The sequence below is a fragment of the Egretta garzetta genome, unplaced genomic scaffold, assembly GCF_000687185.1.
Source record: "Egretta garzetta isolate BGI_Z169 unplaced genomic scaffold, ASM68718v1 scaffold321, whole genome shotgun sequence".
NCBI lineage: Eukaryota > Metazoa > Chordata > Aves > Pelecaniformes > Ardeidae > Egretta > Egretta garzetta.
The window spans coordinates 515238-528610 of NW_009258756.1; the positions used below are offsets into that span (position 1 = coordinate 515238).

The 13373-nt window shown below is 45.5% G+C and overlaps 1 protein-coding gene across 1 annotated transcript; it reads left to right on the plus strand.

Moving 5' to 3' along the window:
• Positions 1-108: 108 nt before the first annotated feature.
• On the plus strand, positions 109-12050 carry LOC118451699 (trichohyalin-like). Its single transcript, XM_035888955.1, has 10 exons — positions 109-456; positions 2351-2442; positions 2626-2803; positions 3944-4172; positions 4763-5331; positions 6249-6393; positions 7594-7838; positions 9403-9566; positions 10268-10517; positions 10845-12050. Exons 1-10 carry the CDS (start codon positions 385-387, stop codon positions 11067-11069), a joined length of 2169 nt encoding a protein of 722 aa, XP_035744848.1. The 5' UTR covers positions 109-384; the 3' UTR covers positions 11070-12050.
• Positions 12051-13373: the final 1323 nt, after the last annotated feature.

Genomic DNA, 13373 nt, shown 5'->3' on the forward strand with positions numbered 1-13373 from the left:
CCTAAGGCCCAAAAATCCGCGGTAAACGAATCTCGCGCCCATCCCGCGCTGGCAGAGCGCGGCAGGACTTTTGCTCACCACTTCTTCTCCTCGCTTTTCTCACAGGTGTTTAAATGGCGCGAGGGCCTCGTCGGATGTTCGCTCGGTAGCGTCACTGAAGCAGCAGCCTGGATCCGGTCCCTGCGGTTTGAGGATGGCGCGAAGGCCGCCAGCCGGCGGCCTGAGGACCCAGCCTGCCAGTCGGTGTACCTGTTCACTGACGCCCTCCCGGAGCAAGAGTCGGAGGAAATCTGCCAACTCCTTGCGGAGAGCGGGTCGCGTCCAGTACACGTTGTATGCTTTCTGGGAGATTCGGATGATCGTGAAAGAAGCAAAGGAAAAACAATGGAGAAAGTAGCCAGGCAGTCAGGGGGGTCCTTTCAAGCGATCAGACTCCCCCCTACGGCTTCTGAAAAGGTATGCCACTGGTATAAGATTAGTGCACACTAGTTAGTTCCTCCCCAGTCTTTATTGGATGACATTTCACAAAGTAGAACTGGGGAGGGGTTCCCGTGACCCTCTGGAAGGGGAACTTTGTTTTGCCTGGCAGCTTATGAACAAAGCAGCCTGAGGACAAAGACTTAAAATCGGTTTGGCCTCTCTGTGGCAGGCTGTACCTGACATCCTGAGCTGGCGTGCTCGCCATTCTAACCGTATATTACTCGTACCTTAAATCTCTGCTTGTGAGGAAGGAGTGCTTCACGTAGCCCCTGACCAAAAGGCATCATGGCCAACACTTGGGATCAAATTCAGATATATCTTGGTCTAGCTCCGTTTGCTTTTGCAGGGAAAGATTTGCCCTGTAAAGTGATTTCATCAAACTTTACAGACCAGCACTGGAAAAGAGGTGTCTGACAGGTGAAGAGCCCGAAGGAAAGAGCAAATGCCTTGCTTTGATTTTACTTTTTCTTTGCTAGGTGCCTTGCCTACAGCCAGAGTATTCTGATTCACGGACTTCAACATAGTTTTACTCTTAGGCAGGGGTGTTCTGTAGTTTAAATAAACAACAATACCTTCTAAATCTGTTAACATCCCAAACAGCTGATGTCCTCAGCTGAAACAGCACAAGTTTTGCACGTCTACCCTGTGGGTATCCTTGTAGTTAAGGGACTTTAATTTCCCTGCTCTTCTGAGTCTCCTAACAGCCCTAATGCATTGTCAGCAACAATTTACAGGGAATAGCAGCAAACTATTCACCCATTGTTTTTACTTAACACGCTATTAATGCAACACAAATTTACCTTTTTCCATAAAAGCTGAACACTTTACTATAAGATTCACAGGGGGGTTTTGTTGACTCCACCTCCCAACTCCCTCGTATTTTGTCTTTCTCCCTTCTCGTCATCCCTGGCATATTGTTCCCTGTGTCATTGCTCTCGGACATTTCACGTTTTCCTTCCCGCTCAGGCTGGATGGCTCCACTGCCAGCTTTGACCTGCAAAGGCAACTTTGTCTTCTAGACTCAGTCCCCACCTTCTTTGTTCTTCCTTGACTTCAGATCCTTTCACTGACCTTACAGCTCCTGCTTGCTCGCTTGGGGAGTTTGGGGAGCTGCATAAGAAGCAGGGTGCAAGAAGGAGCCACGCACGCGTGACTGCTGGCTGCCCATCTTGGCAGCCAGGGGCAGATGGACTGGGAGGAAGCCGGCAGGGCTGATATGAGCACCTGCTCCCGGGGAGCTAAAAGGCCTAAGAACTAGTGAGAAAGTAAATCTATTCTGATTCAAGAATCACATGCCCAGTAAACTGGTGTGTTTCCCAGGTTCAAGGCTCTTTACTAAAATCAGTTAACTAAAAGGCCTAAGAACTACTGAGAAAGTAAATCTATTCTGATTCAAGAATCACATGCCCAGTGCCTCCTTCACAGTAGAATAAAATGATGATGGGATCTGAGGTGGGCCAAAATGGGTATCTACTATAGCTTTGTGTGTACTTGAAATGACACGTTGTCCTTTGAAGAGCATATCTCATCATGACTGAAGAAACAATGATACAGAAACCTGTTGCATATCTAGCAGCTGAATAGAGGGCAGGTGAAACACAGGGGGGGTTTTATCATAGAGTTATTATATTTTATTTTTTTGGTATATTTCTTCTTACCAAGCTTGATTTCTTAAAATCAAAACCATTTGCGGTGAGCTTACAGATAAACAACAGAGCACCACAAGATAGAACGGAAGAATTAAAACAAAGAGAGAAGTAATATACTGGAAAGTAAATTTCAATTTCATAAATAATATTCCTGTCTAAGGATTTAAGTGTTCAAAAATCATTTTCATCTTCTGCTTTCATCTCCTTCTTCCCCCCTCCAGGTAAGCTCCATGTCCATCTCGCATGTCCAGTGTTGTCACACAGCTAATAAAGATCCCTGTGGCTCTCTGCTGCCAAGATGTCCAGTGACATAGTAAGTTCAAACCCTATGGATGGGTCACCAGAAATGCAGAGAAGAAAAAAGCTAGGAAACAAAGACAGTTGTTGTGGGCTGGGGTGGGTGTCCCATGTGGATTTATTTTGTTTTCATTGCAGCAAGTTGCCGAAGTTCTGTTGCCAAGGTCTTCATTAGTTCCTGTATTTTTGTTTTCTACAGCTTTCCTGTTAGTGCACAGAACCCAGATGCCCTTTGTACGGCCTTGATATCCTCAGCAAAGAGGAATTTCATTGATTCAACCCCAGAGGCTTCCAGTTTCGTGAGGGGGGCTCGTGTGTTGGCAAGGAGAGAAGCTGACGGCTATTACTACCTGGGCCACATTGCCCAAGAGGTGGAGGTAGATATTGGTTGGGAACTATGCCTGTAAAAGGTTATCCCTAGGATCTGGGTGTCTCTTTCCTGTTCTTCCCATGCCTCACCAGTCCCGTGGCCCTGCTGTATGGTGGCTCTCCGGTGATACACTTCTCTCCCCACATCCTATTTTCATCTGTTTCCTGGTGATGAGTGGCTGTGTGCTGTGAGGTGTCCTGCAAGCAGAAGCAGCCTGGAAATCAATCTGGTTTAGTAGTTCTAATAAATTGTTATTCAGAGACCATCAAAGAAAACAGGTCCCTTATCCCTATTGTCTACTTCTGCCCAGTCTAGCAGCGAAGTCAGTTAGCTCAACAGCATTAGTAATCCAAAATGTCTGCCTCCCGGCACCTCCTCCTTACCGAACTGAGAGCTTTCCTCGTTCTCTTCCTTCTGTGTCTCTGGGATGTGTGAAATGATTTTTGGATGCCAGACAGAAAATCCCCTCTTCAGGCTTTCTTTAGAAATCCAGTGCATTTCCCAGCTGGCAGGTTAGTTAAATAAATAGCAATGCTATATAGCTGAGGGTGGCTGTAAGCTCCAGTGCGGGGAGAAACAGACGGGGAGCGTCTGTTCCCCCGCTGTACCCCCTCTAAGGGTACGAGTGCCGTTAGCTGGAGTAGGGGCTGACAGTGTTATTTATGTAAGTGTGCTCATAGATCTGCAGAGAAGGCTGAGATTTCGGTAATAGATCTTCCCCACACCCATTGCTGAAGGCTTAAATTAAAGCATTTAAATTTATGACAGTTATGACATTTTACTGGTTTGTTATCCTTTTGATTACTATGTGCCAAACTGCACGGTGTGCAGCAGTTTCTTTTGGCTACTCTTTTCCTGATGGGAGGTCTTCCCAGTAAAGTTCTGCCTTAGTGTGCTGAAGGTGTTTGTACTAAAATCTAAGTCCAAAATGAAAGGAAGAGAAAGCCCATTAAACCCCAGCTTTTTAATTACTTTCAAAGTCCAATACGGGCACAGTACAGTGAAAACCCTGGTAGAAGAGGAAAGCTGCATTCCCAGATCATGTTCCGCTTCCTGGGATTTCTGCCACTTCCCTCTTAGCACTTATGTTTGGCCGTTAATTGGACCCAGATGCCTGTCTCGCAAACCACATGTTTTACTCTTGTAGAGCTCCAGGGAACGCTTTTTAATTGAGTTTGACAAAAGTCACACTCGGAAAGGCAAGGTACAGCTTCGCACGCAGGAAACGCCTCTCTACGACATTCTCCACTATGAAGATGCCAGGCGACAGCCTCTTGCTCCAGGAGACAGGGTCTTGGCACCATGGGAGGCTAGAGCTGAACGTTTTGGCCCGGGCACTGTGCTAAAGGTTATGGAGAACAAGGAGGCACGTTTAGGTACGGGGTATTGGCTTTCTTAAGAGCGCTAGGCTCGCCACGGTTGCTGGTCACTATACAGAAAAGAAAACAGCCTCAATCATGGAGAATTTGCCACCTGCTGCTTGGGTTCTCTTCATCATCTTTTTCTGTTGTTGTTGTTGGCACTAAGCAGCCTGTTCTTTTTCAGTGCCAGAACTAATGCAGCTCCCAGAATAAGCCTTTGCTTTGTTCCATGAGTGGAAACTTCCTAAAAAGTTGGGGGCAGAGGGAGGGGCGTCCTCCCAATGCAGGGAGAAAAACGTTCCTGGCCCTTACGAGTATTCACCTGGTTATCTGTTAGCCTAGTTTCCAGCTTTTGCAGGGTAAAATCCTGGCTCGCTGTGACAAGCAAGAATTTTGCTATCTGCTCTCTCTTCAGAGGAAGTTCAAAAGAAGGTCAAATTTTAAAGCTGTAAAGAAAAAATCATGGAATTTGTTACAAAATTGTCTGAAACACAAGCTGTTACTTTTATCTCCTGCTTTCTAAGAGGTAAATCACACAGGTTGACATGCTGCTAATACATTCTTTGGTTTTGTTTTGGTTTGTTTTTTTTTTAATGTATGCACAGCACACAACAGAAGGGGAGTGCTTGTGAATTTCTGGAATGGGCAGACTAAGGAGGTGTCTTCTGACCAAGTTCTGCGGATCCCTCTGCCCTTAAGCGAACGCATCATCCTAGAACTGCAGATGCCTTTAGCAGCCAGGGAGATGGTGGTAGATTCAAGCTTGGATTACCCATACCTCGTGACACCAGGTTACAGAGCCTCAGGCCGTTACAGACCAGGTCACTCAGAGCTGGACTGCTGGCCAAGGGGCCTGTATTTGACTCAGCCGTGTGCTAAGTGCAGCTGCAGGTGTACCTCGCTTCCCCCTTGCTGCCTTGCAGCCTGGGAACCCACAGGGCCCACAGTGTGCAGAGTGCAGCAGGAAGATGCCTTCACCCCAGGAACAAGCTTGACTAAAGAAGAGCTCAGCAAGAACATAGAAGACCAACTGTCTGAAGTGAGGATTTTGTCTTCAGAAAGTGTTTCCAGAGAGGAAGACAAAAAGGAAGATAAGAGACTGAAGATGGAAAACATCCCAAAAGATGCTCAGTCTTGTTTGGAACAGGACAATGAGGTTATAGAACCTAAGAAGGTAAAAAGTGCTTGACTCTGGCTCTTCTGTTAGCATGTGGTCTGCTATTTGTGTAACGTCTGCTTTGTTACTTCAAGTTTTCTGTTCTTGGTACCAGAAAATTACTAGAGGTTTTAGGCCTGGCCCTTACATATGCCTGCTAAAGAATAGAGAGACTTTGCTCTCCACTGTCTTCCTGATCCTTTAACCCTGGAAAGAGCTAGAAGCTGTCATTGTCACTGGCTGGAGCACACTCCTAGAACCTCTTGCACAGATGCAGAATATATAAAAGTGTTGCATAGCCCAGTTCCTCCATGTTCTGCCTCTGCATGAGGGCGGTAAAGGCAGGAAAACGTGTCAGGCAGAAGACTTTACACTGGATAAGGATTACAGTAAGGATTGCTCCATACCAAGGCAGTCCCTGGCATAATGCTGTTAAGATATTTCTCCACCCATGGTAGAGTCATCACCTCTCCCAATCAAAGACCAAAAGAGACTTTTGTGATCCTCGGTAGTTGATTTATAGCTTGTCACCAGGGCACTGGGTGAGGATCAGTAAGGAGGAGGTTAAGGTGCACCAGCTGCTGCCAAACTTTTCTCTATTGCTCCACAAGGGTTAGGATCCTGATTTCTGGCCCATGCTGGCCCGAGCTCCTCTGGCCCAATCTCTGTTGTACCAGTTTGGACCCTTCCAGGCACAAGTACAGCCAGTTTTAGGTTATTTGAAGATGTAGAGAAACCTACAAAGTGATCAGAAATTACTAAAGAGTTGTTAAGAGTTGTTTCTTTAGTAAAAAACTCCCCCAGAGGGTTGGGTTGTTTTTATTCTTTCTTAAACTTCAGTTGCAACTTAAGATCTTACGCTGTAGGTTCATGAAACTAACCTATTCTTCTCCTTATCAGGTCTGGATTATGCTTGCATTTCTTGTTATTTCTAGAGTCCTCAGAGGGACGTGGCTCATGCTATGGTCGATACTGCTGTCAACACAGACAGCTGGTTAATGGAGACAAGAGTCCAGAAGGAAGAAGCAGACAGCAGACAGCAGGATGCTGAAGCTGAGGCTGATGCTAAACAAAAACATGGTATTGATATTGTAGCTGTTTTATCCAAACATAAGACTTGCCACACAATATCAGTGCAGCAGGCCACCACGTCTAAGATCTGTTGCCATAGTTCTTGACGTTTTAAAAGAAAATGCCATACAGCCACCTTAATATAGTATTGTTATATGTAGGTATTAATGGTAATATGGCTTGAATTGTTCATCGTCTTCTCAAGGAAAGTATTTTCAGGTGGAAGCTGGGTTTTTTGGCTTTAACAGCTACGGCAGTAGTAGCTTTTGGGGTTTTCTTAACCTTTATCGTAATGCTCACCATAAATATTATTTATTAGAAAACTTCCCTACTTCAAAAATTAATTGGTAACATTAACTATGACTGCCTATAGCAAAAAAGATTTCACCGGGACTGTTCTGCAGAACCCTCCTTCTTTTATTTGCGCTGAAAATGATTGCGTTATAATGTCATTGAGTAAACTTTTGTTCCCTTATCATCCAAAATTGGCTGGATCACGATTTTAATCAAGTTGTTGCTGTTCTCCTTTAAGCTGGTTTTGTGACAACTGCAGGCATTTAAGTGAGGACTCTGAAAGCCTTAAAGCTTTCTCCAAGTGTTATTGCTTTGCTCTGTGTCACTGCTGGTAGAGAGAGAATGAGAAGTCAAACAGGAATGCACGCTCCTTCCTAGCTGGTGCTCCAGCACCATTCCGCTCAACAGCTGCCACTCAGGTCCACGCTGACTTTAGCAGAAAGGGGCAAGCGAGCTCTGCCCGTGTTCATAAGTTACCCAAAAGCAGTGTTGTGCCCAAGCTAATTCCTCCTGTCTCTCAGCAGGATGCACAGCTCAGGCTTTGCCCTATCAAGAAGTTTATAATTTTTGCTTGTCTCAGAGCATTGGCGGAAACAGCTCATGTCTGTCTGCGGAATACCATGTAAACAGCCCCTTAGCCTGAGTAGCTGTAAGTGCAGGCAGTGATCTTGTGTTACCAGGCAAAACTCTTGCTTGATTGCAATGGCAAGGTTGGTTTTTGAAAGCTGGGACCTGTATTGTGGAGCCTAAAAAATGTCCCACTTCCTCAGAGGAAAATGCTGGTACTAAGTTATAAAAGTCTTGCTTGAATATAGTTTATATGAGAAGACCTTTTTGTTTTATATTTTAATTTTCTTCCTTTTTTTTATAAGCTGCCTATAACCTCATATATCCCTGCCTTAATTTATTTGAAAGGTCTTTTTGAGTCCAGAGTGGCAGAAGCTCCAGTCCAGCATTCCCAAAGGAGCCCTTCCCTGGGAACCAGTGCTTTGGTTCCTTTCAGGCGCCAAAGCTTCTTTGACCGGGTGAATCAATCACTAGCGAAAGACAGCCTGACCATCAAATCAGCTCTACGTGTACAGAGACCACACAGTACCTCCAATGTGCAGGCTAGGAGATCCACAAATCTTCTAAATCTTCTAAAAGACAAAAGCATTACAGTAAGTATTTGGTCCAAATTAGATTTAGCTGTCAGGATCAAGCAATTTGTTTACATCATGTGAGAATACACTCTCCTTTGATCTCTTTCTCAAAGGTTTTTACTGCAACAAAAATTATGCCTATGTAGAATAATGGCTATGCATAAATAGAAACATAAGGTTTCCACTTGAGAATCAGAGTTGTACAGGAACTTCTATTTTTACTCAGCACTTTTTATAGTGTTTTTTATTTCAGATATAATCTTTTCTAAATACACCTCTCAGCCAACTCTACTAGATAGCAAAAAAGTATTCCTCTTTTACAGATACTGAAAGCCAAAAAAGAGAAAGCCTAGGTAGCTAACTGAATCCCAGAGCGGGGAGTGTGTGTCAGGGCTGGGATGGAACTTCAAGTCTCCTAATCCTTAGGCCAGTCCTTTACTGGCTAGATAACACCATTTGTTCACCTCCCACCAATAAAACACCTTTGATTCTTTGATCTCTCCCTCTGTATGTCCTGAAATACTAACCACCCACAAGGTACCATTTTTGCAAAGAATAGCAATACACCAGAGAACAAAGGTGTTTACTGCCCCTAGGAAGCCATACAGATCAATGTGTTAAAAGAAAATAGTCAAAATGCTACATGAAACTGGCAGGGGTGTTATCCTGTAGCGTTTTCCAGCTTGTGGTATTAGAGATGTCCTCAGGAAAGAACTGGAAGGAGGCATCCTCGTTGCAGAGGGGCAGCTAATGGCAGGAATATGCTAATTGCAGCTGGGAATAGAAGAAGGGAGAATGCATCTGAGAGAGGAAAATATTTTGTGGAAACTTCCAGCCCCAGACAGCTCTAGCAATGTAAACTGGAATGCATGTCTAAGTTATGGTGATATTTCCTTGCTCCTTCCCTCATACAGGGCACTGTAAGGAGTACAAAAGAAATAAATACTGCATTATAGCTGTGAAAAGAAGCCTTGTAGATGCTCCTTCATCTCTTTACACAGCACAGTGCATTTGCAAATGCAAATTAGGAACACTGCCCAGCCTTGAAATGCAGCTACTACTGAAGATAACACAAAGACTGCTTGACTACAGCTAGAAATCTCAGACAATAGGAAGCAAAGAGTCAGTATGCCTGCACAGAGCTCCTGGAAGATTTCGTGTTTGGCCAGAGGGAGGCAGATATTTCCCTTTCTAATAAAACCTAATAAGGAATCTCTAATATGATTTGTGGTCAGAACCTCTATTTTCCACCCAGTCCAGAAGCTGACACAAAGATAGGGCACTTTTAAGCATTGGATCAACACCAGGACAGCACAGCCTACTGGCCTGTGAAGAACTCTTGAAATTGTATGTTCAGGCACTCCTTTGTTGGTTAAGCCTGATCTTTTGTTTGGGTTTTAGCATTATACTCAGTGTTTTCATGGATGAGAAGTGACACTACAGTATTTGTGAGCCAGTGTGGCTTTCAGAGCTCAGGAGTGACATTAGAAGACTAAGCTTTCTGGTTTTGTAGGCTTAACAGTTTACATTAGAAAAATATACTGATGAGATTAAGGGTTGGGTTTGGTTTTTTTCCTCTTAGAAATCAATCCTTAATGGTGCATCTCAGGAGAGTTGGAACGAGATGGACTGCAACAGAGCCAAGATTGAGCACAAAAGGTGGCAAGAGGAACAGAGGCAGCTGAAGAGGGAGCAGCAGCAAGAAGCAGATGGCATCCGACGCCAGCTGCGCCGGGACAACCAGAGGTAATACCTAGGAGCTAACTGGTTTCTGTAGTAAATGTTGTGAGGTTGGCAATGTCCACTCCCTGGTGCTCTCATTCAGTATCCGAACGTTCAGTCACTGTGCCTCATGCTAGCCTCTGCGGAGTGGTCATGGTGGTTTGCTAATGGGAATAAATTTGACGCTTGAGGTATGGGTGAGGGCATATGCACAGATTCATCACCTTTAGCATTACCTCCAAGGGCAAATTCCCTTCAGTCTCAGCCTCGGGCCCAAAGTCCTTTTGCCTCCCAAACCCCTGTTCCCTGGCCCCACAGTCCACTTAAGCTTAGCAGGTCCTTGCCCCCGTGACCCACCTCTTTCTGTCTCTTCAGTTGCCCCTGTGGATCCACCACCAATATATGCAGCCACGCAGTTTCCTGAATTAGTCCTACAGCCCTGCCCACACAATCCATGTCCTCGGCTCCTGGTCCTCAGGGCCGCTCTGGTTTACGTAGTCAGGTGAACAGATGACTGCAGTTAGCCCACATCAGGCACCAGCCCATTTGGGGGTTTTGCTGCCTCTGCTTAGGACACAGGTTTAACCCTCATAACCTGATGAGGAGTCCTGGAATATTAACTGCGCACAGACTGCCAGAATGTCTGCTTTGCGTCTTATGCGCTGTCTTTTTCTTTTATTGCTCTTTCCTTCTGAGAAAGTTGAGAAATTTTGTTTTGGAAACAGGGAGCGATTGCGTCAGAGAACATTGCAAGGGCTGGAGAAACAGCTGGAGCAGGAAGACAGAGCTTTGCAGCGCAGAGCGCTGCTCCAGGCTGCTGGGGCAGAGAGGAGCAGGAAGGAATCCTTCTTGCCAGAGGAGGAGAGGAGGAAGGCGAGTCAGAGGCTGCAGTTCTTAAAGACACAGCGTTTGCAGAGAGAGGAGTTGCAGGCAGAACGCAATGAAAGGAGCGTTGATCAAGAGAAAGAAAGGCTGGTAAGGGCAAGCCCAGAAATGTTTTTCCTGTACTACAGTGTTTCCAGCAGTGGCACCATCCAGAGTATTCATCTTTCACCTGTTTTATATCCAATAAAATTACATCATTTAGAGATAAATAAATGAAGGGTAACTTTTTTTGACACATGTATAAAGATGGAAGATGGGAAGTAAAATTCTCCACCTCTGTGGTAGAAGGAGTCTTTCTGCATGCAAGGAATGAATTTCCATAGATTATACCCGTTTCTGACTTCTGCCAGTGGTAACTGGATGAAATTCAGCATGAAAGCTGGCTGTACAATTGTAAATGTCGTTATTTTTATGTAGGATTTTCTCAGGAGCAGAATGCAGTCACGGCAGGAAACGTTGGAACAAGAATCACGGGAGCAGGACAGGCAACAAGTACAGCAGCAGGCTGCCAAAGGGAGAGTATTCCAGAGCAGAGACCGTTCATGCCAGAAGATGGAAAAAGAAGGCCAGAAACTCTGTGACCTCCAGCGGTACCTCAGAGAACAGAATCTTTTGATGCTCCGGGCATCCCTGCTAGCGTAAGGAAGCTGCAGAGTGGGTAAGCAGGCCCTCGAACAGTTCACAGACCTGATCTGTATCTTGTGGCCATGAGTTGGGGTGCTGGAGCTTGGGTGCAATTGTGACAAGTGGAATTATGATTCCTGGAGAGGTCTATAGTCTCCCTTTCATTGCGGCCAGAGAGCATTTTCACCACTGTGTCCTTTACCTGCCTTTCTTTCTGGAATCGCTATTCTAGTCCACCTCTGCCAAACTGTTCTTCTGTCTTACACACGTGCAGGGGCCCTGCTGACAGACCCACCTCTGCAACCAAGAGCCACCTTGGTATTTAATGGGAAACACAGCCGCAGCGCCGAGTGTCTGCCCCAAAGGCATCCGAAGGGGGCTGGCTCTTTCCATAGGACTCCCGGGAGTCAGCACCTGTAGTGCCGACCGTTGTAGTCTGAGGCTGGTGAAAGTGTCGCAGGGCAATCCAGAGTGGGGCAACAGAGCACCTGGGAGTCACAAAAGCAATTCCAAGCACACAAGATCTAGGACCTGGCAGAGGGGCATCGGGTTGTAGCTGCTTTCCAGACGCAAATGAGAGAGAAAGGGAATAGTTAAGCACCGGCAAGTCTGTACAGTAGAGTTGGAGGTGAAGAACAAGAATGAAGGTCAGGAGAAATGTCCCGGGAACCAGCCCCTTGAGTGAAGCGGTGGAAGCGCAGGCACAGGTTAGCTTGTGCTAATACAAGCCTGCAAGGAAATTACGCACAGGCCTGGAAAAGGCTTCTGCTGCCGAATTCTGGGAACTTTCTGCCCTGCTGTGTTTCTTCCAGAGCAGCGCCAGAAGAGCACATTTCTTAAAGGTCAAGGACCACATAAAATAGGAAGTGTAGTTACGCGATGCTGTCATCATGACTTACCTTGCTGTCTTAATGCTACATGAAATATGGGGAAGGAGAGCTGGAGACCAGCTGGATGTTAAAAAAAAAAAAAGAAACCCAAACAACTGCAGCAATGAAAATGTACCTGCTAAAACACAGTGTAAATTATCCACTGCAGTTTCCGTTATTAACAACTGCCTCTTGCAAGTGTCCCATCACATGTGAGTTGCATAGATCCATAGGGAAGAGGTCTCCCCACATATGACAAAGCCGTGCTACTTCCTGCCAAAACTGCTGTAAGGGGGGAGGGCAGGGATCCAGAGACATGAGCGGTGCTCCACAAAACCTGGTAAGGCAGCTTGAGCCCTCCAGCTTGGGCTTCAGGTAAGTGTGGATCATCTACTGTCAGGGCGTACGTACTGCTTGGAATATGTAGGCCACTCCCCTAGACTTCCAGAAGCCCAAAATGCAAAAAGGAAGATTGTTTTTTGGTGATGAGCCACCCTTCCTAGGCATGATGATAAGAAAAAAAATGTCTGCTCTCTGAAATACCTGTCTTTGGAAAATCACCAAACCCAATGGTGGGCTTGGGGGGGTCTCATTTGTCTACGATCTCACTTTCAGGCTGGCAGTCTCCAAAAGCAGGAAATCTTATGTCAGAAAGACACTCGGATATCTTTGCATGTAGGGTACCTGGTCTGAACAAACAGACTTTTTGTTCACCATGAATAAATGGGGAGGATGCTGCAAAAGCAAATGAATTGGTAAATTGGGAGTTAACAAATGGTGTAAGAAACTGAGATAGCCAGTAGCACTATAGGAGGAGAACTCCTCCCCATCCAGGCCAGAGGGTAAAACAGTTACCAGCTGCAGTCCACAACACAACTTGCTCACTACTCCCTGGATTTTTTAGGTGTGTTACTGACTTAACGGAGCCTGCGGTGTCAGCCACTCCCGTGGACAAGCTACCAGCTTCTCCCCTCCCCTGAAAGGAAAGCGTAAGGCACATCAGGAGACGGTTTTCTGCAAGAGGAAAGGACAGAAGAGTGGTTTTTTTAATGCATCGTACTGTGATGAGCGGAGGCGCCTTCATTCATAAAGCGGGGGGGGGAGGGGGCTGGGGAGGAGGTTATGGTTATCACATCCTGAAGTGCTGTCCATGGAGAATGGACACGGCACAATTGCTGAAGGATGTTCTTCTTTTATACAAAGTTATACTAAGGTATATAATGGTTGTGATACTTTGTTTAAAGTAATACCTAGAACCAAACTAGATACAAAATTTAAATGTTGTTCCTGACATTCTGTGTACACTTAGAAACATGTTGCACATTTTCTGGCACATCACTCAGCAAAAGGGTAACTATGACAAAAAATTCGCCCCTTTTACAGGAACACAGCACCAGTGATAACAGCAGTTTCAAAAAAAAAAATAAATATATAAATTTCAGAAAACTTGTAA

Coding starts and splice junctions, on each gene's coding strand:
- LOC118451699 (XM_035888955.1), top strand. CDS start 385: ATGGAGAAAGTAGCCAGGCAGTCAGGGGGGTCCTTTCAAGCGATCAGA. Junction 4,173..4,762: donor GAACAAGGAGGCACGTTTAG/GTACGGGGTATT, acceptor ATGTATGCACAG/CACACAACAGAAGGGGAGTG. Junction 5,332..6,248: donor AGGTTATAGAACCTAAGAAG/GTAAAAAGTGCT, acceptor TGTTATTTCTAG/AGTCCTCAGAGGGACGTGGC.